This window comes from Puntigrus tetrazona, chromosome 25 (genome assembly GCF_018831695.1).
Source record: "Puntigrus tetrazona isolate hp1 chromosome 25, ASM1883169v1, whole genome shotgun sequence".
NCBI lineage: Eukaryota > Metazoa > Chordata > Actinopteri > Cypriniformes > Cyprinidae > Puntigrus > Puntigrus tetrazona.
This window is the reverse complement of record NC_056723.1, coordinates 7,130,440-7,156,084: the sequence shown is the minus strand read 5'-3', so window position 1 is coordinate 7,156,084 and position 25,645 is coordinate 7,130,440. Positions and strand designations below refer to the sequence as shown.

General features: G+C 35.9%; 1 protein-coding gene across 4 annotated transcripts in view; it reads right to left on the bottom strand.

Annotated features, from left to right (window-relative positions):
- shank2b (SH3 and multiple ankyrin repeat domains 2b) overlaps positions 1 to 25,645 on the bottom strand; it is an 83,752-nt gene that overhangs the window by 56,156 nt on the left and 1,951 nt on the right. For all 4 annotated transcript variants that reach the window (XM_043227634.1, XM_043227635.1, XM_043227636.1 and 1 more), the window contains exons 2-9: positions 17,250 to 17,443; positions 14,796 to 14,999; positions 13,011 to 13,082; positions 9,149 to 9,257; positions 7,846 to 7,997; positions 6,243 to 6,410; positions 5,672 to 5,788; positions 1,459 to 1,536 (exon numbers count right to left, since the gene is read on the bottom strand). In XM_043227634.1, coding sequence (XP_043083569.1) covers positions 1,459 to 1,536; positions 5,672 to 5,788; positions 6,243 to 6,410; positions 7,846 to 7,997; positions 9,149 to 9,257; positions 13,011 to 13,082; positions 14,796 to 14,999; positions 17,250 to 17,435 — 1,086 coding nt within the window. In that variant the 5' untranslated portion in view covers positions 17,436 to 17,443. The remainder of the gene's footprint in view (positions 1 to 1,458; positions 1,537 to 5,671; positions 5,789 to 6,242; positions 6,411 to 7,845; positions 7,998 to 9,148; positions 9,258 to 13,010; positions 13,083 to 14,795; positions 15,000 to 17,249; positions 17,444 to 25,645) is intronic.

The window sequence follows — 25,645 nt, the reverse complement described above, 5'->3', positions numbered from 1 at the left end:
GCGCAGAAATTCAGTCTCAGTGGGCCAAATTTTCGCTTTTACACAACGCCTCATTTTTAGAGGTGTTTTGGCAATTTAGAGCGTAAAAAACGAACTTTAAAATCCAAACAAAGAGAAATCTGTTTAAAAATAATTACTAGCCTACGCGAAAAAAGAAAAAATTATGTTAATGCTTCATTTAGTTCTGCTTAATGCATAATTATGTAAAATTTAACAGAAACTCTTTATGCTCTTTTTCTGCACACAAAATTAGTCAAGTCGAATATATTTTTAACAATAAGCATTAATAACTACACTATAAACCGAATGTTGTCACTAATAAAGCAATCAATTTATCATTAATTTAACATTACTACAAATATCACGTTTTGGCATCACAACTCAAAACAGGTGTATTTATTATTCAGCAGGAAAGTCTAAATGTTAAAGACTTGCAATTTATTTACTGTAAATTATTTAATCTGTCTCTGATTTATCTGATTAAAATGTTTCTTTCTTCTCTTGAGCACAAAAGATATATTATATATATATAGGGTTATATATTTTTTTTACTATGGATCTTGATGTTACCATCAACTGTTCTTCAGAATATCCTCTTAAGCAAGAATCCAAACGTGTGTTGGTTTGGAAGAAATTGAGGGCAAGACAGAATTTTCATTTCTGGGTAAACTATCCTTTTAAGTCTTCTACTTTTTACTTTTTAGTGATTTAATATGTTTCTGTAAGAACATTGTTTAATTTCCCGTTTGTGACAATATGCACTTACGACTATCGCCATAAAAATTACTGGCTATAATTGGTTTTGGCTATAATTCTAAGAAAATGCACTAATGACTACTGGCACAAATATGACTTCGGTTTAAACTATATTGCTAATAATAATCACTAATGACTAGTGGCACTGCAGTCACAGTCATTATTGAAGGCCACTGAACAGTAAACGCAACGCTCTCATCAGCCCATGGCCACAGACTTGGATCATGTCCATTGCTGTCAGACAAGCAACTGAATGTCACAATCTGACATTTGAGAAAGAAACTCTTTAAGTAAACAAACAAAATAACCAGAGACTTTTCTTCGAAGCAACTAAAGCGTTTAAGAAAACAACAAAAACTGATTTGACGTTCGTTGTTTCCCTCGCTCTAAAATCGAACTCCTAATTATCTGAAGCTACCAAAAACCCATGCAAACAAACGTAATAAAATGATTAATTACTCTCACGCTCACTCATTGTTCTCTGAGTGCTGTCTTACGTAATGTCAGTGCTTTCGCGTGGCATCCCGTCTAATTAATTAAGAACTCTGAGCAACAAACACACACAAGTTCGTTCGGCGCCTGCGGTTGTGGTCATTTTTATTTCACCCTAAACCAATCAAATATTCTAAAATTCATAAGTAAGTTTATATGAGGAAATAGTTTTGAGTTACAAAAAAAAGCCAAGCAACAAGCTCGTTGTACCTGAAAGGGCGTTTGTCCTCGGTAGTTCTTGACGTCTTTGCTGGCTCCCCGAACCAGAAGAACCCTGGCACACTTTTCCTTCAGAAGAAAAGCAGATGATAGAGAAATCAGTTCAGTGGGATCCAACTCAAGTAAATGTTCTACTATCTGATTCTCGATCTTCTAAGAGCAAAATTAGACACGTGACAAGGTATCCCGCCTCACCCAGATCCAAAAGTGACAGACTTCGCCCTCAGCTTTGTGAAGTCCAATACAAAGTGTGACGCTACAGCAAAGTCTACACCCAAAGAGAAAGGAGAGGGGGTCTCTGCAGCGTTGCCTATGTGCATGTGTGAAAGTGAATGTGAGAACCAAAAGCAGAAACACAGAGAGCGAGAGAGAGAGAGAGAAAGAGAGAGAAAGAGAGCGAGAGAGATCCAGGGCTCTGTAGCTCTCCAGCCCACTATATCCAGCTGGATTCAACAGCCCACCCACGGAATGCCTCACCACTAAACCGACACACACACACACAATCACACACACATACACACACCTCCATAGCCTTCTCCTCCTACCTTCCTTCTAATACTAGTTTCACAGCTGCTGCCAGCCCTTGTATATGAGACATAATCACATGTGAGGATGCGGCTTCTATTCCCCGCACATGAAAATATCCCCGGCCTGCGTTTTGGCACCAGTTACGTTGACATGGTGACGGATCGGCGCAATCGGGGTTTAATCGCAAACGACTGAGGCTCGAGAACCTACAATGAGACAAATGAAGCATCTTTCGCCAAAGGCTAGCCGAGCGTCGACTTCAACAGCTGGTTGCGGTCGATCATTACAGATGTGTGCTTCGAATAACGACCCCACTGGTCAGCTCAGGGTGAACACGGCGCCGTATGCGACCGGCAGTGAACTCGAGAGCCTGCACAGATCAATACACGACACTTGTCACCGAGAGCCATTTTCGCACCTTGAAATAAACTTTATTTTTAGTGTCTTTATATGATTAATCATACGATCAAAGGAGGACAAGTGTGATTTGTTTCAAGTGCATTTAAAGGCATCAGCCATTCAAAGCCGTACTCAGAAAAGCTATAAAAGAAGACAGAAGTTTGTTTTCGTGGTCAATATATTCATTGGATTTATTTTTTAATAATAAATTATTTGGATTTATTCAAGAAGTAATAATAATAATAATAATACATTTCCTAGAAATTATTCAATGTCCTAAAAAAAAGGATCCTGTAATTGTTTTTGTTTCAATATTAAATACACATTTAATATACATGTAACATTACAATAATGCTAATTGCAAAACGCATTCAAACACATACTTAGACGCACATATTTTTTCAAACATATATGGGTCGAGCATAAAAAAGGGTTAAACCATAATAACAGTAATAAGTAATACTGCTTTGTTTGTTTTTCCCCCCAAAAAAAGTTGTTTTCTTTTTAAATTAATTGTTTTTGGGGGGGTTTTAATTTATACATGTTGTTTGAATTGACAAAAATATTGTGTTATACTGAATGACATTATTTCAACCAATTATGTTATTTCAAAAACTATTTGAAACCTTAAAAGTAGACACTACTTGCATTTAATGTGATTTCTATGGACATAAAATCACTTTTGGGAATTTATTTTGATGTGGACCTCTTGACGTCTTTGGCTCATATGTATGTATTCATGGAAATTTGCCAAAAATCTAATTAATACTAAATTAGTATTTATCTGTACTAAATTTATTTCATTAGGACCTACAATCCTAAAATTATGTTTGTTTTCAGGTTTAAAAACATTTCTATAAATAATGAAAAATAAAATTTCTGAATTTAACTGTTTTCATAAAGATTGTATGTATATTAATATATTTATTTCTTATTTTCCTTTTTTTTAAATGCGAAAAAATCAAAGTTTTCGAGTTTATTACCTTAGCTCTAGGTGATACCTAGAATAAATAGAATTTGTATTTATATTTATATCATCTGTCACTGTGAGTGACAGATGTACAGTTCAATCTTAAAAAATACACTTTAATAAACTCTGCCTTTATTTTTCAGATCTCATATATGAGACTTTCCTAGAAGGATACAAAAGAACAATAAAAAAGTGGTGTACGCTGCGGCTGCGGGATCAATACGGCCTAAGACACAGCAGGAATATGATGTTATATACGGAGCGACAGTGAATTCTGCTAGCAGTAGCAGATCCAGCAGACAATGGCGCCCATGCTGTGACCCTGAGCCGACGGAGCAGACTAGATCTCCCACAGAGGAAACATAAGGTGATTATCTGCCTGGCTGCTTAGTGTCGTGAACGTAATGGGCCGTTGTCCATTCATAAACACTGAATGCTGGTGCTAATAGTCATGAGTGTTCCAGCTTATTCCAGTTCAGCTTGGATAAAATGGGAGACAATGATGAATAATGACCAGCGTAATTATAGTGGCAGTCCATCATCGTTGGCATTTATACAAATGAACCTGGCATCATTTCAGCCCCATAAAACAACAATACACACATATATATATATATATATATATATATATATATATATATATATATATATATATATATATATATATATATATATATATATATATATATATATATATATATATGTTTTGTTGAGAGTTTCTTGGATTATTTAGTTTAGTTTTGAGCATGGAGATTTGATCCATTAACATTGTCCCAAGGAGAGGCAACACATTGCTGATTGGTAGTATGGTTTTCATCATCCAGAACGGTCATAATGTGGAGAATTATGTTAAAGGGTTTCTCCACACCTGCTGTTGTGCCTGCTGGATTTTGGTGTGGTCTGGACGACGATCTCTGCTTCGAGAGATTAGCACTGGACAGCGGACGTAGCGGAGACAGGCCGTAACATCTGTGTCCAGCTACACCTCGCAACTCATCATGCACATGAAATGTTAACATTGTCTAGCTGTGTTAATTCACAAATTAGATGACGACGATCGGCCAATCGGAACTCGATACTATGACACACGCGCACAAGCTCCTTGTCAGTTTTGTCATGGTTCTGAAATTTGTTAAAAAGCAAGAAGGTGTGAATTCATCTCGATTAGAATTTAAATACATTCCTCTGACATACTGTGCTGTGCGACTGTGAGAGACTGAGAGACAATAGGAGAGCTGACGTCCAACAAAAAAATACAAATACAAACACGTCTTAAATTAGAATGCCCTTATAATTCCAGCAATAAAACAAAAAATATCCATGTATGGCTTTGTATCCATCCTTTCTGAATATCATTATTATTTTTTCTTAATACAAATATTATTTATCCATGTCGGACCTAAAACTGCCAAAAAAACATTTGCCTAATTTTTTTTTTTTATCAATATTGACCATAGTTGCTTAATTTCAGATAACAAAATAATAGCACAAATAATAAGTCTTTCAATACGCCATTTTTATATGGAACAAAAACATTTTACAATCAGTGTGTGAAATTAGCCACAGGACCGATACAACCCCATTATATATATATTTATATATATATAATAATACCCCCACAAATATATATATATATAAGTAGGATGTTCAAATATATATATATATATATATATATATATATATATATATATATATATATATATATATATATACTTGAACATCCTACTCCTATATATACCGACTTTTATATATAAATCATACTATAATACCATTTTTTTTTTCAGTTAACACTAGTTCTATAATGTGAACCGCTTAGTTTTTTGGTTTTGTTTTACCAAAACACTCTTGGTAAAACTTTATTTTACGGTTACGCCTACTAGTTGCTTATTAGCATGCATTACTAGAATATTAGCCATTTATTAACACTAATTAAGCACATATTAATGTCTTATTCCACATTACCTTATCCCTAATCCCACCTACACACCTACACTTAACAACTACCTCACTATTAATAAGCAGCAAATTAAGAATTTGCTGAGGGAAAAGTCGTAGTTAAAAGTTACGAAACACATTTCTTTTACAGTTTAATCCAGAAGATTCCCTGCTGCGCTCAATCTCAGCTCTCTTTCCCTGGGGCCATCGATTTTTCCCTCGAAACGCTATTGATCCACAAAGAGAAAACAACATTTTTTTATATTCTCCCATTGACAGTGTATTCTGTCGCATGGCGCCAATAACCTCTGTTTATTGACTTTTTAAACGGAGCCGACTCCGGATCATTAAAGGCGCAGTTCGAGCGCGTACCTGTTTGTACAAGGCGCAGATATGGAGCGCCGTGTTCCCAGAAGCATTTTCCACATGCATGTCAGCTCCGTAGAACAAGAGGTGCTCCAGGTGCTGGATGTGGCCGTAACGACAAGCCTGACAAACAAAAACAAGCGTATCACTTCACTGAGAAAAATGAGCAAATGAGTTTCACAACGCTTCCCGCCGAAAGAGAAGCTTTTGCGAGCCCTTAAAAATTCATGCGGCGGTCATAAAAACATTATTAAGCACTCGGTACGCTGTCATCTCATATTTCTCTAAAAGTAAACCAAACATGCAGCCTTTTTTTTTTTTTTTTTTTTTTTTTTTGGTTTTCCCAGCAGTTCAAAAACACCACGGAAACAACTTGACAGGCATCCTGCAGTCCACCTGTCACAACACTAGATGTCAGTACGCCCTTCGCAACGGACGGACAACTGGTTTGATCTTAATTGAACAAGGCCGCCCTATTATAAACTCCTCTGACGCATGCATCACCCCCGAGCTCAACAGAAAGCTTTTTTATTGACTGTCACCAGGTAACCGCTTGTAACGTGAAGGGCGGCGGCACCTGGTGGATCTCGTGCCAGCCGTTCTCGTCGTGGCATCCCACGCTGGCATGGGCTCGCAGAAGGACCTCGCAGCAGCTCGGGTCTCCTCCGACGGTCACCGTGTGGTAGAGCGGAGTCAAGCCCTGCCGGTCCTTATAGTCCGGAGACGCTCCCAAATCCAGCATAGTCTGCGGAGAGAAAAGAGGATTAGGTTTCCTTCAGAGAGGAAAACGCGCCAAATGTGATATTATGATTATGTTTCAGCCGGGCCTTGTTTTTTTTTCCGAAAGGGTCTTAAAGGATAAAAAAGGACTATTTTTTTCTTGTCTGCTGCTTTTCACGTAGCAGCCGCTAGTGATGGGTTTGGGACTGTGTGCTGGGACTTTTATCAGCTTTTTTTAACGTCCACGTGCGACGAGGCATAGTAAAAAGTAGCTTTTCACCGCTGTTTAAAAGTTTGGGGTTGGCGAGTTTTCTTTTTGTTTTTTAAAAAGGCCTTAAACCTCAGCAAGGCTGCATTTCCTTGGCAAAAATACACCAGGATGTTGTCTGAACAGAAATTATTGTACTCTATTTTAATATAATTTATTACTATGAAGGCAAGCTAGATTTTCAGCATTGTTATTCCTGTCTTTGGTGTCACATGAGCTTTCAGAAATCATGCTAATATGCTGATTTGCTGCTCTATAAACATTATTGGTGTCAATGTTTAAAGCTATGTTGCTTAACATTTCTTTTTTCTTATGGAAACCAGGATGTTCAAAACAAGCATTTATTAGAAATTGTATTATTTTTAATAAACATATTTACTGTCACTGTAGATTAATTGAATGCATCCTTGCTGAACTGCATCCACTGTATTCATTTCTTTATTAAAATAATAAAATAAAATAAAAATAAATAATATATATCTCTCATTGACCCCAGACTTCTGAACAGCACTGTATATCAGAAAAAGTATATTGAATTATAACCAATCATTAAACATTGACTTAACAAATATTATAAAACACGTATGTAAAACAAAACATATATATGCCTGAATGTGCTTGTTTTTTAGATAATTCCTTTGAGATTTCTTATTCAATTTTACACAGTCAAGCAGTTTCATAAGTACATTTTTCGTTTCGTAACTAAATGAACTACAAGTACTTTTTCCTTCTAAAATCACGAAACCCAGCCACTCAGTAATGAAAATAGGAAATCTATGGCTCTAGCACTTCGAACTGACATAAACTAAGATTCTGCATGAAGCCTTTTTAAATAAACGACCAGCAAGCAATATACTGCAAGAGCAACGCCAGACAGGAAATTGTGTTTTATAATATTCAGGGCACAAAACAGTGGTACATCAGCAGTATTATATCCAATTGTTGTCAAGGGAAGAAAGCAACAATGAAATAATGAAAAAAAAAACTTAATTAGTGATTCATTTTTAAATAAACAAATCAGAGTGCGCTTTGAATAAAAGTGCAATCTGTCAAAGTAATAAATGCATTGCAGACTCTGTAAGATGTCACTGTACTGCTGTGTTTCAGGTCAGCAGCAGTTGTTCTTACGAAAAACAACAAGACAATCAAAAAAAGAGGATCGCTCTAACACAGCCGTAAACTCATTTATTACCTTAAGAGCTATCTGGTTCTTTGCCCTGGCTGCTTTGTGCAAGGCAGTCATCCCATCTCGAGAGCGGAAATCTAGATGAGCGCCGCCGGTTTTTAACGTAACTATAATCTCCACCATATTGTCCAGGTGGGCCGCAAGGGTTAGTGGTGTCTCTGCGGACCAGAAGCACAAAAACAAGTTCATTAAAATGCATTAGGTAAATTTCTCTTAATAAAAAATAAGATATTAGTCGAGGGATTTGTGTTTCATCAAAACAATAACATTATTAGTAATTAAAATATATGAATGTTTCTTACTCAAATCAGCATTTTAAAAGGCTTTCTATTTGTGTTTCATCAAAACAATACATTGAATTAAATGTGTAATATTGAACTCTATTGGAAACTCGGCATCACAGCTGGGCAAAACAATATAACAAAGTAATATATAAATTACATTGTGTTTATAATGTGTTATTTGTGACATTAAATATACGTAAACGTGAATATAAAGAATGAAAAATATAAATACCTTGTAGTTTGGGGTCAGTAATTATATACTGTACATATAAATGTGATTTTCACAAAAAACATTAAGAAGCACAACTGTTTTTAACATTAATAATTAATTAATATATGAAATGTTTCTTAAGTATCAAATCAGCATTTTAGAAGGCTTTCTAAAGGATCATTTGCCACTGGAATAATTTATTCTGAAAATGTAGCTTTGCAAATACTGGAATAAATTACATTTTAAAATGCATTAAAATAAGAAACTGTCTTTTTCCACCCCCACAATATTCCTGCTTTTACTTTTTTATCAAACAAATGCAGTTTTGGTGAACATAAGAGACTTCTTTCGAAAACATTAAGAATCTTACCGACTCCAAATTGTTTAATAATAGTGTATATAAATATAATAAAATACAAACCTACATAATAAACCCTATTTATTTTGCAGCAGAACACATAGATTATATATCAAGAATATATAAACTATAGATATAGAGTTGCGGTATACTTTTAGCATTGTACAGGTTTATAACTGTGCCATCATATCCGTTAATGGACGAAAAGAGAGAATCATCGCTAATGGTACTGGTGTATTACTAATAACACATGCAATGCAACACAGGATATGGTTATGGGATTAAATCATGGTGAGTAAGTATGTTGAAATACAATGTAATGGTCAGACTATACCTTGATTTAAAAGGAAACATATATAATGTTGTAGTAATCAATTTGGAAGCATAGCTGGGAGACAAAGTCTGAATAGTCATTTATATTAAATTTTGGAGTTTATCTGATATGGCATCCCATACCACCAGTTTCAGGGTCATGATAGTTGGGGTCCAACCCTCTTTCCAACATCTTGGAGACTTTGTCCACCTGATGATGCTGGATATACTCCATAAATTTCCTCAGGTTGACCTAAAAGGAGGTTTGAGAGAAAACGAGAGTGCAGGTGAGGTTAAACGAGAAACGCTGACAACTAATGATTGAGGAGGAAGTTAAGGAACAGGAGCGAGTGATGGGAATGAATGGTTGACAAGAGTGTGAAGGGTCTCTGCTCACTTCCTCTCTCATGTTGAGATCTCTGGGACACACATGCCGCGATACAAGGCTGGATAAAAATAGATAGGAGAGCAGCTCCCAGTACAGAGACATCAGAGAGAGAGAGAGAGAGAGCACAGCTGATTTGGCAAGGCAAAGAGTTAGAGACCACTTGGCAAGCTATGGCATGCTTCAAACACATCGACTCTTACGCACAACCCAGTACACACACGAAGACCTCCAACACAATGGAGTAAGTGCCATATTCGCATAAAACAATGGAGTCTGCATTATTTAACTTCTGGATCCCGACCTACCAACACTAGCTTTGAATAATTCACACCTCAGTGCTTGCTAACAACTTTAAACCCATTAGGCTAACAGCAATGTAGAGATGACACCTAGCACAATAATAACATTCACCTTCTTACACTGTAAAAAGTCTTTTGTGAGAGTCAGCTTATTCATTCAGAAACAGTACAACGAATATGAACAGTTCAACCTAAAAATGTTAGCGATTAAGGTTTTAGTGATTAGCATAGTTAGCATGGTTAGCCTCTGTTAGTAGATGCCGTAACTACTTTTTATGGTAAAAAAGCATTCTTCATTTAACAGTAGAATAAAATTTAATATTGTATAAATTTAATACAATCATTTAGAAATGCATAAATGCAAAAAATGGCTTGTACACATCCTTGTGATGTCATTTGCCAGGTAACGTTGTCAAGATGTTATTGAGTTTATGAGTTTCAGAGTAAGTCACGTGACATTTAGAGATCAGGTGAGCTGGCTTCCAAAATGTAAAGTTTAAATTGTAAGTTTGAATTGATGAGTTAAGAAGTCAAAATTATAAGACAGATGTGTTCAGGTGAATTTAGCTGAAGCATACTGGTGAAATTTTCCACAAAAAAATACACTACTTCTGCAAAATGCTAAATAATGAATGAGCATTGGCTGTGTTTTTAATTTAGTCTTTATTCAGTTCATAAAGGCACAATATAACAGTCATAAATTTGTCATATTTTTTTACATGCAACTTAGCTAGTTTTATTGTAAACGAAAATTGATTTCATACATTTTATCAAAACCGGTGATCTACTGCAAACACTTGATACATTTTATCTACCCGGAGTTAATTATTACAGGCATTTTTGATTTTAGTCTTAGTCTTTATCTTAAGGGCAAAAATGCTTAATAGGCACTTTTTAGTTATTTGAGTGCTTCATAGTTTTTGTCAGGCATTCACCAGAGCCACACTCACCCGTCACACTAACTACCAGATCAAACTCACCTGAATACTAATCATCGTCACCTGATCTCAATCAGCTCCACCCTATATAAGCTACATTCAGTCATTCCTCCTGCGTCGGGTCTACTGTTCACTTACTTATGTTCTTCTACGGACTCCTGGACTACAGAACGTGACCGGCACCGGCACCGGCACCGGCACCGGCACCGGCACCGGCACCCCATGAATGGACTTTGTGTACTATATGTTTGATACCTGCTTTCCCAGTCAGATAAGGACTGTTGATCCTCATTGTTGTTTATGTCGGTTTATGTTGTTTATGTCTCTCTGCTGTTTTTGTTAATAAATCCTCATTGTACTCCTCTACCCCTGCCTTTGGTTCCAGTTTCTACACAGCGTGACAGTTTTAGTCGATGAGTAATGATTGCATTTTTTTGTCACTAATTTTAATCATTACTTTCCTTCAAACTGCAGTCACTGACATTTATTTCGGTAGCTATTTTATATGTAGTCTTCAAATCCAATTAATTAATTCTTCTCTTTTTAGACCAAATCAATTAAGCGTTTAAAAACGGGAAACAATGACATGTGTAAGAGATACACATTAAACTCTTTGTTCAGGTACAGTAGGTTCACTTAATCTATTTATCTTTTGTTGTTAACATTAATGACGCAGTTGGGTATTCGTGTTTTGGTAGCCTATTCGTCTGCTGTGGCTGCCATACTGAGACTAAATATGAGATAAAGCTCCTCTTCCAAACTGCTATCCAACAGGGACACATGTTTTGAAAGACAAGACAGTTAATTTACAACTATAGGATGTATTCTGAATGTCCCGTCTTGTCTAGTTAAAGAAGATGCGGCACGCTTTTTGTCACAGTTTTCATTAGGGCTGCACAATTAATCTAATTACGAATGCCACAATTACATAAGCATTCAAAATCCACATATGTGTTCTTTCCTTGCATGTTATCTTTATTCTGGGTTGTTTAAAATTTTAGTTTTAGTATAACAATACAATATAACGCATATTGAAACCAATCCAATGCAAAGTTCACATTTGAAACTTAATACTATGGAAAAGCGATCAATTTTCAGTTGCTTTTAGCTTATTTATTTTCATCTAAAAATATGGTATGCGGTTGCTTCAAGCAATGGTATAGATATCATTCAATGTAAATTGTGACGATCGTAATTAATAATTGCAATTACAATTTCAAGGGAATAATCGACAATTATGATTTTAGTTATAGTCATGCAGCCCTAGTTTTTTTATCATCAGATATTCATGTTAGTCCATGAACGTCTCAACTTAGTCACAGATAAAAGGTTAATTGAAGAACATTTTTCGTCGTCTTCGTTAATTAAAACTGCATCCAAAATTAGCAAATATGGTGGTATTCATTTATGCGCCATCCAAGCAACTACCATTGAGTTCAAACAGGAAGCTTCATTCGGTTTTTAAAGGTCTCCCTGGGTTACACTAATGAAAATGATTTTTAAGAGTCAGATCAGGAATCTCTTTAAGGTAACAACTACACCTTTTCTTTTTTTAAAATGCAGTCAGATTATAAAAGCAAACCCCTCGAAGCATTTGCTTGCGTTGCATGTATAATGCCATTCAGTTTGATCTGAGTTGAATATCTGCTCCTCTGAAACAAGAACGTACACAAAGCTGTTCCTACGTCATCCTTTACAAACCCTGCCGGCTTACGAAGCTGTAATATAATAACTTATTAAGGGAGCTTGAAAGCTCAGAGCAATGAGAGGGAGAGTTTTAAATGCTGAGGGAAGCAGTGTGGGGACGGGAGATAAATAGGCTGAGCAATAAAGAGAAAGAGATCGAGCACAGCACAGGACATACAGTGCTGGAAGAAGTCACCAATTAAAACTTGGTTTGGAGCTTCAGGCTGCTTTTGGGGGAGGAGCGTGGAATAACCTCCTCCGGTGATTGCAAAAACGCTCATGAGCACAGAAGAAAAACTGGCCGAAATACTAAAACGTCAACATCAGTGACCATCTCGACCTGAAAATCCTGCTACATCCAAATGTATGCAAATGCTCCGGTCTGCTGCATTATTTAGCAGCATACTCCAAAATGAATGTTGCGCGTTAGATATTCAATCCTAGAGACTCAAAACTAGATTTCCGAACATTTCTTTCCTGTTTTAACAGCCGCATCCCAAGACGCTCTCTCCTGCTTGCAATTAAGCAAATAGCTTCCATTTGATATGTATGTAAAAGACTCCATTATCGTGACGGAAAACAAGCTAATCACCACCTGCGCGTCAAAAGCAGACGCATTTTGGACAAATATGCATATCTGGCAAATTTTCAAAATTTTCAAAGCAACATTTTTACCCCAAAAATTCGATCCTTACCTGTGTGTGGAGTTTTTCAATTTGCTTTTCGTTGACGTTTGGCTGCTGGTACACTCTGCTCTTGTAGCGGAACTGCAAAATTAAATTAGAGAAAAATACAGTCTGCTCATATGCTGCACTGGTTTCGATTTAGAAGCGAATAAGTATTCACTCAAACAAACATTTTGGATGCAAAACACACTTAATACACTTTTAACTAAAAAAAAATAGTTAGCAAATATTAGTACCTTAATAAGACAATTATTTAGAACCTTATTTTGTATCAGAGCGCTGAAGTACTATCACTTTTTTGTCTTTAAATAACTTTTATAATCTTTAGCTCAAACAAATGATAAAATAGAAATATGTTTCATTATACTCTATTTGCAGCTCTTTTTTGGCTGGTCGCTGCCTTGATAGTGATATGATTATATCAGGCCCTCAGGCTTGAATGAACATACAGAAACTACAAAAGGTTCCTGTTACACCAGCCTGACATCAGCCTTTTCACAGAGAGAGCTGAGAATGCTCCTGTACGGAAAGCACATCTTAAAGACGGACGCCAGCCTCATATCCATGCACTGGTAGCAATTTATAGCAGTTATCATCACTGTCAAAACTATTTTGTCATTGGAATCATCCTCGACAAAAATAATAAATATGAATTGATATTCATACTCACAATTAAATGACTAGAATTACTAAGATTGTTTATTGTAATCATTGTTCAGATTGATTCCAAAATAACTTTTTAAAGTAAATAAAACATGAATAAATGAATATGTATGGACATTTTTCTCTCAAATAAATAATTTTGATAATTATTGTTAATAATTATTGTTGATTAATTGTCAATGTAGTTTTTTTATTGAAAAAATATATAAATAATATTAAATAATAAAGCAATACTAAAATCTGTGTTTACAGCAATGCTTTTACAATGGAAGTCTATGTAAATATATTGCACTCCTAATAAAATAGTTTAGCTAATTATGAATGATTATGATGTTGATGACCAATTCTGATGATCCAGTAATTGTACAAATAATACTAATAAATAAATAATGTTTTTGAAAAACTAAAAAGAATTAAATGAAAACAATATATACCAATCCTTTCTAAATATGAAAGATTATTTAAAATATTATAAAACTATTCTGACTGCTTATATTAAAAATTGTTAAAAATTATCACAGAAGAAAATTTAGGTTTGTTCCTAAATTTAATAAAAACATGAATAAATAAATAAATAAATAAATAGCAATAAAACATTGATAAAATTTGTTTTTATATTAATAAAAGCCTTCTCTGACAAAATATATATATATTTTTCTCAAGATAAAATTGTTCTTATACTAATCATAATATGAAAAAAAATGAAAAAATGTATGAATAAATATATATATATATATATATATATATATATATATATATATATATATATATATATATATATATAAATGAATACAATTTTATATGGATGTTTTGTCAGTGGAAGTCTACATGGCAAGTATACTGTGTGTAAAAGCAGAAACACAAAGCTCACATATATGGCAAAGCACTTCACTTGATTGCTTTATCCAAAGTGTGCTATTTGAGCTTCAAAGTTCAGTGACTGCTTTACTGTTCAACGCAGATTAACTTCAAGTTCAGCGTCTACCAGCATAATTCCTGGGGATGTTTGTGGAAGTGCTTTGCAGATAGTGACGTCCCATGTCCCTTTCTGGTTTCCTTGCACGTATTGTGTCAAAGTTACATCATAAGTTGACTCCGCAACATTCAAGCAACAAACCAGTGATGAGTTACCTCAAGGGTCGGAACGCCTTTATTGGTGGATAGCGGATAGTCCCTCAAGGGCCGCTCTTCCTCCAGGAAACCACTCTCCCTCCCGTCCACCGCTGGCTGGAAGAGCCCGTAGTTGAGCACGTCCCTCAGACTCTGTGTGAGTGTACACAGGATCTGCTGCTTAGCAACCCATACTGTGGCATCAGGACTGAACCGCATGGATTTCTGGCAAAGCCACAGAGAGAGAGAGAAAGAGAGAGACAGAGAAATGCTCTATCAGGCCATAGCAGGTGTACAGATTAACTAGGCGAAAACATTTGTGAGCTAAAATGTTCAAAAGGGAGAAAACAACAGGAGAAAACAAATCATGTGTTATATCGTTATTTGCTCTCGGTTGACTGACAGAACAACATTTTATGATTAAAATAACATTTAAATGTTATATCATACATTTTTTTTAGCATTTTTCTGGGCCCCTGTGAACATTTCAACCCTTTTTCTTTTATTAAATTAACCAGTAATAAGTGTTTAGGTGCAGTCACATTATTGAAATGTCAGCGGGCAGAAAAGATTGATTGTCTATTGTATGAAACAGCTCACACAGAAGTCACAATCGAATTAAGTAGTTTTCGCTTGATTGGCATGAACCCTTGTTGCAAAATTTGGTGGAGAAATCTTTTATTCCGAAAGTCCGTATTGCATGGATTCCTTCTGTCCTGCACCTTTAAGGAATAGTTCACACACAAATTGATATGTATTCACCCTTAGGCCATCCAAGATATAGATTAGTTTGTTTCTTCATCAGAACAGATTTGGAGAAATGTATCATTACATCACATGCTCACCAATGGATGCTCTGCAGTGAATGGGTGCCATCAGAATAAGAGTTAAAAACGCTGACAAAAACATCACAATAATTTGCAAGTTATCCACACTAGATTCAAACCTATTAAATAGCATCTTGTGAAGCGAAATTTGCGTTTTTGTAAGGAACAAATCAGAAATATTTATAGATCAAGCACCGTTTATAAATATGTCACCAGATTATGATGTGGCTACAGAGGGTCAGAGAATGCGTCCTTCAGGATTATGGACTCATTTCTGTGGCCACAAGTGATGGTTTAAAGTTAAATGTCCCAATGATGGATTTGTTTCCTACAAACATGGAGCTGTTTGCTTCACAAGATGACAGGGAGGCTTGTGACTGTCCCATTGACTGTAATAAACAAAAGTAATAAACACCATCAAGGTCCAGAAAAGTAAGAAACACATCTTCAGAATAGTCCACCTACCATCAGTGGTACTTTATGAAGTGATAAGAATACATTTTGTACGTAAAGAAAACTTAAATAAAAAAATAATGAGGTTATTTAACAAATTTGTCACCGTGGTGCCACCATAGTCCCTAGCCTCCCAGTTTTCATCAAACATATCTTAAATTGTGTGTGTGTGTGTGTGTGTATATATACACACACACACTGATATACTAAATACTGACAAAATTCCATTTCAGCAGATATAGCTACACTCTTTCACTTTAACGTAAATAAATAAAAATTAAAAATAAAAACTATTAATATTAAAGACTCAACCTGCATTGCGCAGATTTCTATCCAATCAAATGATCTCGCAGAATCTCTCCAGATAATTAGCACATTTAGCATACACTGATCAAAGTGATTCGCCCGTCGTCATATTTATCCCGTATGTCTTGAGAATTATCAGAACAATAGCATCTTGTTCTTTTTGTGTTTAGAGATAATAAAATCTTTCCTACCTCCTCGGCTCCTTATTCTCTCGCAGTGACTGAGATGGCATTGTTGACATGTAAATGCGGAATACGGAAAGCTAAAATAATTGTAACGCTCAATAAATGTGACACCGGCAATAACTTGCGCAACATACTAACCACAACCACATCAGCATTCAATCCTCTGCTTCCTCCCAAAATAAGTTCTGGTAATGACAGAGACACAGATATTTTAAAAACGTCCTGTTTTTGAGAGAGAGCAGTAAAAACGGCCTTTTTGATTATAATTTCATTTACAAATAAATCAATTCTATATCAATTTCGGCCCGATTTGGTTTCAGATTTATTTGGCTTGCTTGAAAGTTACTGCAAAGGAAGAACCGATAAAACTATTGCCTTCTCATGTGGAAAACACCTGTGTTAAATGACTCTACACGATATTGCTTTTCTGAACATTCTTCATTTAAAGCGTGACAATGTAATTTTCTACTTTACGTGCGTGAAATAGGTCAAATATACTTGTCGCCTATCCAACTCGCATACGTTCCATTTTTTAGTCCGCTAAAACCCAAACAGCTCTCCAGAGAAGGCTGAAACTGTAAGAGGGAAGCAATTTACTGTAATAATATAATTTAGAAAGATCCACATGGCCTAACAGCCTGGGGTGAAACATGAGAGAATGTGTGTGTGAGAGCGTGTGTGTGTGTGTGTGTGTGTGTACGCACAGACTGCTGCAGGTCAGGGATGACCACACAGATGAGCATTGTGTCTCGCAGGCTGTCGTCCAGCCGGGCGCTGGTAGGTCGATCCAGCCTTGGAGGCTCATCTCGGGAGCTGTCTGATTCCGAACTGACCGAGTCCGAGAAACTCTGAGCCATTTCCTCCTCGCTAGACATTGGGCTCCGCGGCATGATCAACACTGCAGAGAGACAGCAACATTTTTAATAAATTCAACCACGTCCTAAATTAAAAACTAAAACACACTAAATTGAATTTAACAAAAATAAAACGTATTAACCAAAATACAGACAATATTAAATAAATCCCCATTGTAGTGGGAAATAAAATAAATTTAATAAGATAGTATTTGACTCTATTTCAAAGCGACATTGCACTACGTGACCTTGTAAAGGATGATTTATAACGATTTTTTGATTTGAACATGAACTCGCACACATGAATTCCCAACATACATTAAAAAAATGCATCGTCACTAACTGTCTTTATAAAATGGCATTTAAACAAATAGCAACTTTAAAAGTAATATCTGTAATATTGCAGGATAAATTGCAATAAAATAAAACACCAAATATAGAATTAGTAACTTTGCTATGAATCGCACACATGCACACACAAACACACACACACATATATATATAGTGGGAAAAATATGAAGAAATATTAAACAACATGCTGGAAAATAAATTATATGATAGCTGGAATAAAATAAAATATAGCATGATATCCGGAATATAAACTGATCACAGTAGAAATAAAAAATAAAAAATGAACTTAACTTAAATCGCATAGCCAACTCAAGACCTCTAAGCAATTAAAAAAGGTTCTTGATTAGAAGTGGGTCCTTTGATGGACCGGCCTATTGTCCAGACTTGACAATGTCAGCTGAAAAGGAAAGTCATTTCAGATGCTGGAGCAATTATTACATCTCTTGTTGAAAGATTAGCAAGACAAACTTGTCATTACTTCATGATAAAATGACCAATGAATCGTGCGCAATAAGACCAGGAACATATTAATAAAGTAAAGGGGGCCAATTTCGAATTGCTGTTGACTTGAGTGCTTATTATTCCCATACATCATAATTTCGTATTACTGTCTGGTCATTTAGCTCCACGTGTTTATCTGTCTGTGGCCTTTTATGAATTCACCGGGTTCACTAAATGTTTCTGAAAAGTCCCTATCTGCCCAGACTGAGCCTTTATATTTCGTCTGAGGATGACTTCAGGAGCTCAGCAGTACACTGAAATGTCAGACTGTATATCACGTCATTTTAATATTTCTACTACATCTTTTGGGTCTTTGCTACCTGACAGGGAAAATTGAACCGACTCACCAGAAGGAAATGAAAAGACCTTGTTTATCACAAACTTGGTTAAAGGAACAATTCAGCCGCATTAACTTACTTTTAATGTGTAATTTGTTATGTAAAGGTTTGCATTGTGTTTGTATTGTACTTTAAGTCATAAAATAAAAATGTATATTTTATTTAAGATTTTAGTTACCAAAATGCATGAAAAAAATTCCCATGAGTTGCCTATTGTCTTTAAAAATTGACAACGAAAATAAAATAAAATAAAATAAAATAAAAACTTTATCACTTAGTGTCTTGTTGTTTGTATAAAATGACAGTGAAACATTAACAGGAAATAAAAAAAAAAACTGAAATATAAAAATATATTAAAATAAAAGAATATAATGAATATTAATTTAAATTAAAAATTAAATAATATTAAATAAAACGAAAACTTTAAAATCATATGTTTTTAAAAATCACAGCAAAATTAAGGAAAAATTCTAATGAAATAAATAGGAAAAATAAAATATTATTAAATAAGATGAAACAGACTAAGATGAGGGACATAATAAATAAACAAAAATTATAAAATAATATAAATAATAAAAACTTTATTTGAGTGTCCTATTGTTTTTTTATAAAATGACAGTGAAACAAAACAAAGAAATGTAAAAAAAAATTGCTCAAATATAAAATGTAAAATAAATATTTTGTAATGTTGTTGTAAAAAAATGTTGTTTATTTTTAGCTAGATCTTAAATCCCACTTTAATGGGCTCACAGACTTTTGGACCCTATTGTATATTTCATTGCCTGTTTTTATTACATCGGACTAAAGGTTTCCAAAAGGCACAGATGGAGCTGTTTTCTGTGTCTTGGGTTAGCACACGCCATATTTCTGAAGTGTACACAAGCGTTAGACATCACAACAGGATTTCTGAACGGCAAACAAAATGTCTGGGTGTTTGGGGTGGTGGGGTGGTGGGGGGAGACAGCAAGCAATATCAGACAGTGACAGAGACAGAGAGAGAGAAAAAGAGAGAGAGGCTCAGACAGTAACTAAAGCAAAGAGGTCAGATGAAATATCTAACGGCTCCTCGCTAAATCACGGCATACGCATCGAGACGAAGCGAGGCAGCTGAAGATTAATTAGCAGCGCTCATCACATTCCCCGTGCATTTTGCCCCGTGAAAGGTTTGCAAATAATAAAAATTGACCTTTCCGTGCTAACGCATCTTGATAATGCTAAACTACCGTGTGTAGGTGGTCTAATGACTGCTATTGCACAAAAATACCACTACGTGACGATTAGGGGGCTTCGTGTAAGAATACGCTTTGTGCGATATGTTGCACAACCTAGAAGCTTACAATCAGCTAACTTGATGTGCTAAAATAACGTTCACACAATACACTCTGACCGCCGCCGCGCTTGTTAGCAAAACCGAGGCCAGGGTTTAATACGCTAAATGTCGCATGCGATGACGTGCCGCTGAAAATCAGCCGTTGTGGTGTCTCTCTCCCCGGTGGCTCAGTCAAGCGGCCCTGTCATTCATCAGGGCTGTCAGTGTAGGTTTTCTCGCTCGACCTTTACAATCACCCGCCACCGAGACAGGATTCAAGAGGCAGGAAGCATTTGTCGACTATCGCTTGAAGGGTACCACCAATTAAAACCTTACAGCGTGGAGAGGAAATTGCACCCACATGCACTTTAGCGCTAAGAAGCTGCCAGCAGATTTAACACATAACTCCGGCGTCGACAGATAAACACGCGGACACTCGCTGGAGTCCTTTCACAGCCGTGTCGTTGTGCGCTGGGTGATATATTGGTTTCCTGTGAAGTGAATATTATCCAGTTGTGGCCATTTAAATAAATTACACAGTACCGGCTTTCATCTTGAGGTATTAATTAGATATTATTTGCTCGTAAGTAGTTCAAAGCAACATGGCGAGCGTAACCTTGCAGAGGTAACACACGCACTCAATCAGCATAATATAGATACAATTTAGGTAGAGATTAACATGCACTTTAAGTTGCAAGGGCCATTGTTGTTGATTTTGTTTTGTTTTTTGTTTTTTTATGAAAAGGCAGCAAGAAAACATTATAACGCAATGTAACAAAACCAACCCAAAACTACGGCCTAAGGAAAACCACGACACAAACGAACAAAACAAAAACTAAACAAAAAGCATAAGCAAAACGAGGCAAAACGACTACAAAACAAAACAAAAAACTAAACAAAAAGCATAAGCAAAACGACTACAAAACAAAACAAGAAACTAAACAAAAAGCATAAGCAAAACGAGGCAAAACGACTACAAAACAAAACTAAACTAAAAACATAAGCAAAGCTAGACAAGGCAAAAAACAATACAAAAATAGAAGATTGGAAAAATAACAAAAACTAAGCAACATTACAAAAAATATCTGGAGTCTGAGCTATAAAATAACGTAATATTTGATAGTTAAAAGTATGAAGTGTGCTGTCAAATTTTTTTTTTTATAAAATAGCAATGTATATTGTTAAATGTATTTGAAGCCATCATTAACTGTCGATAAACATCATATTTTCTACATTATTACACCAAAAATAATGTAGAACATATGTTTACAGGTATGCTTTTATTGACAGTTAATGATGACTTTAAATGCAGCTAACCATACACTATATTATCTCATATTTCAGTTTATTAGTTCAGAGATACTTCAGAGATACTTTTGTTGTCTTACCATTTTGGGTAATTATTTATTCCACTTGGTTATGCAAGTTCTTAATATATGGCAGCAATTCTCAAGAAAGAGAAAAAACCTAGCACATACTGACCTAGAAGCATAATTCAGTGTATTTAATAAGTTAAAGTTTTGCATTTTCCCTGTTTAACTTCAAAAAGGCTAAGCCCAATGCCTTTTCATTACAGAAATTATTTATTTAAGTTAAAGCCAAAATATTCACTCTTAATGTCTGCCGCTGTTGCCACGACAACTACTAAACACATGTGCATTGTTAACGTTAATGGAAGTGATGCATTAAGCATTTTAGAAATGGCAGGTTTGGTATAAACTGTGATAATGTTTGAGGCTTAAAACACGCGTCATGCCCTCGTAACTTAATATCCCACGCTCATCAAAGAAAAAGAGGAACACAAGAAGGATTCAGGAGGGAATTAAGCCCACCTTAATATCCTGAAAAACAACAGAAGATTTTTCTTCCTGAGATTTGTCGAGGAACATCTCATATGAAGCTTCACTTCCACAATAGTCACTGTATCATTTTACAGCAGCAGTAGCGGTGAACACTAGGTTGCTCTCTTCCAAAAGCCTGCCCGAGGGCAGTCAAACTTGCTGTTTCAGAAACGTGGACAGTACCAGGAACTGACAGCTCTCCGAGAGCTGAACCTTCCCATAAACACGCGCGTTTTTACATTCAGAGAAGCATCTAATACTGTACCGTTCATTAAACCATGCACGACCATTAATATTTCATATTGTGTTGCATGTTGTTTTTTTTTTTTTTTTTTTGCAATATAGCAATTTCTAAACACAAATCCCATCCTCATAAAATAAAATGAGCTGCAACTGGGTTTTAGTGTTTGCTCATGCAAAACTCACCATTATAATGCTAGGACAGTTGCCAGGGCGTTGCTATAGTGTTCTAGATGGCTTCTACAGCATTGCTAGGATGTTATAGATGATTGCTGATCAAAAGAGTCCATGCACAAGTCTGTATTAAAATAAAATAAAGTTGTTATATATTGTGTATATATATAAAAATCCATATATATATATATATATATATATATATATATATATATATATATATATATATATATATATATATATAAGACTATAATAATAATATAAGACTGAAGATACTGGAGTAATGATGATTGAGTAAAAATTATATTTGAATAAATTGTGTTTGAAAACATTAAAACAAATGAAAATAATTGTACCATTTTTATTTTAATTATTTACAAATTAAAGTATTTCACAAAATAAGGCTGCCTGACAATCTCTAATGGTTAAAATGAAAATGACTGTCATTTGGAAAAATCTTTTTTCACATTTCGCTAGAATTATTGCACTTTCATGCAATAGCGCAAAAACTAAAATGACCTAATATTAAATCCAAAAACTTGAAATTACATGTTTGTTTATGTTTTATTATTAACATTAAAGCTTCTGAAGGCTTGTTGCCAATGAAAGACAGCAAATGCTTTCAGAAAAAAATAACCAGTGGGAAAATTGTGCAGGTGATTACACTTCATTAACAGAGACAAGAGGCAAAAAAAAAAACATGACACGATTAAAGCGAGATTAATTGTGCAGCCCCATCACAATATAACCATTTTATTTGTAATAAAAAAGAAACAAAGCCTTGTTAAGCATAAGAGAATCATACTAAGCCCAAACGTCTGAATCTTAGTGTTATCATCACTGAATCTAAATGCATATGTTTCAACAACAAAACTAAAGGATTATTTCACACGTAATAGCTCCTTAACATTTTTTAATATATTTAAAATACTGGTCTGCCAATATGGTTCGGCTCCCTTCTTCAAAGGGATTTCTTGCCCATTTTATCATCCGCCAGGCGACAGCCCTAAGTCCAATCGTTTAGAAAAGAAATAGGACAGCTCTCCTCAATAAACTGAACAGTGTGTGCTATCACTCCTGTCCACAGCTGTTGGATGCCATATTTGAATGAGCAATAGAAGTGACGCTTGCTTCTGTGAACCGTCTGGAAGGAGAAGGGTAACTAAAGTGTTGGTTTCATCTGGGCCAATGAGTAAACCGCAGAGAAGAGAGGAGAGAGACAGAGCTGTGGGACTCAGAGGAGCAGGAGGGTTCGAGAGCGAGCGAGAGAGAGACGGAAGGATAGACAGAGAGGGAAAGTGGCGTGCAGAGGCGAAAAAGAGAAGGGAGAGCTAAAGGGGGACGGGCTGGCCTGGATCTGTGTCCGCTCGCCTTACCCCTGGTGACTTCACACCATCAGCACGCAGCTGTAAAATAGGGCAAGACTGGGGCTCAAACATATACGCCGGTGCGAGACTAGCAGAATCACAGCAAAGCAGTTCTGGAGCTGTCTGAACAGCAGCGTTATAAACAAGCGAGGTGAAGCTGATGAAAAATAAATGAGAACCAAGGCCCAGTTCTATCACAACATGTCATCTAACCCCTCCCATGGGCTACAGTCAATCTGAGCTCATCGAGGAATCCGCAAGTCAATACGGGGAACAATTATTGCCCTCGGAGGACCGCCGCTGCTTTACACCATATCAGTAGAGTACAAACAATGGCAGCATATTGTTTCTCAGAGAGGTTTTCATCTTTTTTATTCATCCATCCATTCAACCGCGTACTCTCTAGGGAAAATTAAATCAATTTAGGGGCTCCATTTAATGATTCCTTCACTCCACGTGTTGTCAAGTACATGACGGTCCTTAACTGAAGAGCATATAATATAATAATGAAGCCATCAGATCTTAATGAAATGCACTTATGTCCATTAATTTGATAAACGGCTACTCAGATGTAGTTTGCCACGCTACGAACTAATTGTACTTTGAAGCAGATCAACACAAAAATAACATTAAAGTTACTTATGCAAATTTTTTTATTCTCACTCTGTATTGTTGTTTTTGTTTATCTCAGATTCTCTGTTAAATAAAACTGTGCTCTGTAGTTCCATGCTCTCCATTTGGCTGTTATTATCTTACAAACAAAATTTTTAATCGATATTTTGTCTAGGTTTGTACTCCTTTAGCGTTGAGTCTTTGTCGGTCGCGTTTTGAATATCGATTCTGATTTAGTTTCGCAAGAGCTATAAACTGATTGAAAAGTTAACTTATCAGCTTCAGTGTTTTGCTCAGCCTTATGCCTCAACTGATGAACAAACACTGAAACAGAATGAATCTTAATTTCAAAGTATAAGGTCTGTTTCACTAGAATGAACTCGATTTTCAAACTCTACATATGGGAGAAAGGACCGATTACGATAAACAGATTCACTTGAATGAATCCGACTTTTAAAGGCCACCCACTTTAGAAAAGGACCATTTAGAATAAACCGATTCATTTGAATGAATCTGATTTTCCACAAAAAAAAAATGTTAAAACCAGCCTTGATCTTCTATGAACAGCTAAAACCGGTCAACCAGCTTAGGCCGATTTTAGCTGGGTATTTTTCCAACAGATTTTTCCGGCACATACTGTAGCCTATTGTGTGAAAAGGACCATTTAGGACTAACCGGTTCCCTAGAATGAACCATACTTTCAAAATCCGCAAGGAATGAGCTATTCAGAAAGAATCATTAAATTGAATTGGACTTTGAAACACTACATTAGGACGAACTGAATCACCTTCTCTGAAAAGAGAAAGACCATTCAAAATGAAGCGATTCACAAGAATAAACTGGACTTCCGAATGCTGCATTCAGTGTGAGATAGAGAGAGAAAGAATTGTTTATGTGATAATTCTGTCGGCACAGACATGGAAAAAGTAGCATGCACTTGAATAGTTATGTGTCTACTACTTTTAGTTAGTTACTCTCCAACACTGCAGCTGCTACAAGCCAGCCAGACCGTCACAGACGGAGTCCTGGAATCATCTATTGGGCCTGCTTGTGTACATAAATCGCTTAGAAGCCTGAAGTGGACAGTGTGTGGCTGCAAATCCAGTCTGCTAAAATCCTCCTCTCTGCTTCTTATCTCAGTGGGACACAGGATAACAGAGAGCTTCCAACCCCATCCCCGTAATGGATAGATCGCCACAGCCGCACAGCTGCGGCTCCTATTTGTTATAAGCAGAACCCTTGACCGGCGAGCTGAAGATGCCTTACAATACTGATAATGTTGTTTGTCTTCTAATTACCGTTTTCTGGAGGCAATCTGTCTGGGATCTTTTATGCTCAATCACAACAGCAATCAAACGCATTGTGTTTTGAATGCCGCACGTTGGTCAAAAGCCCAACCGAGCGCCGCAGAAATGAAAAGAGAGCTCTGATGTATTTATTAGGACTCTTGAGAGGAAATTCACATCTTGACATGTTGCTGAAGTACAGTAGGCTGAGATGGCAGCAGCAAAAG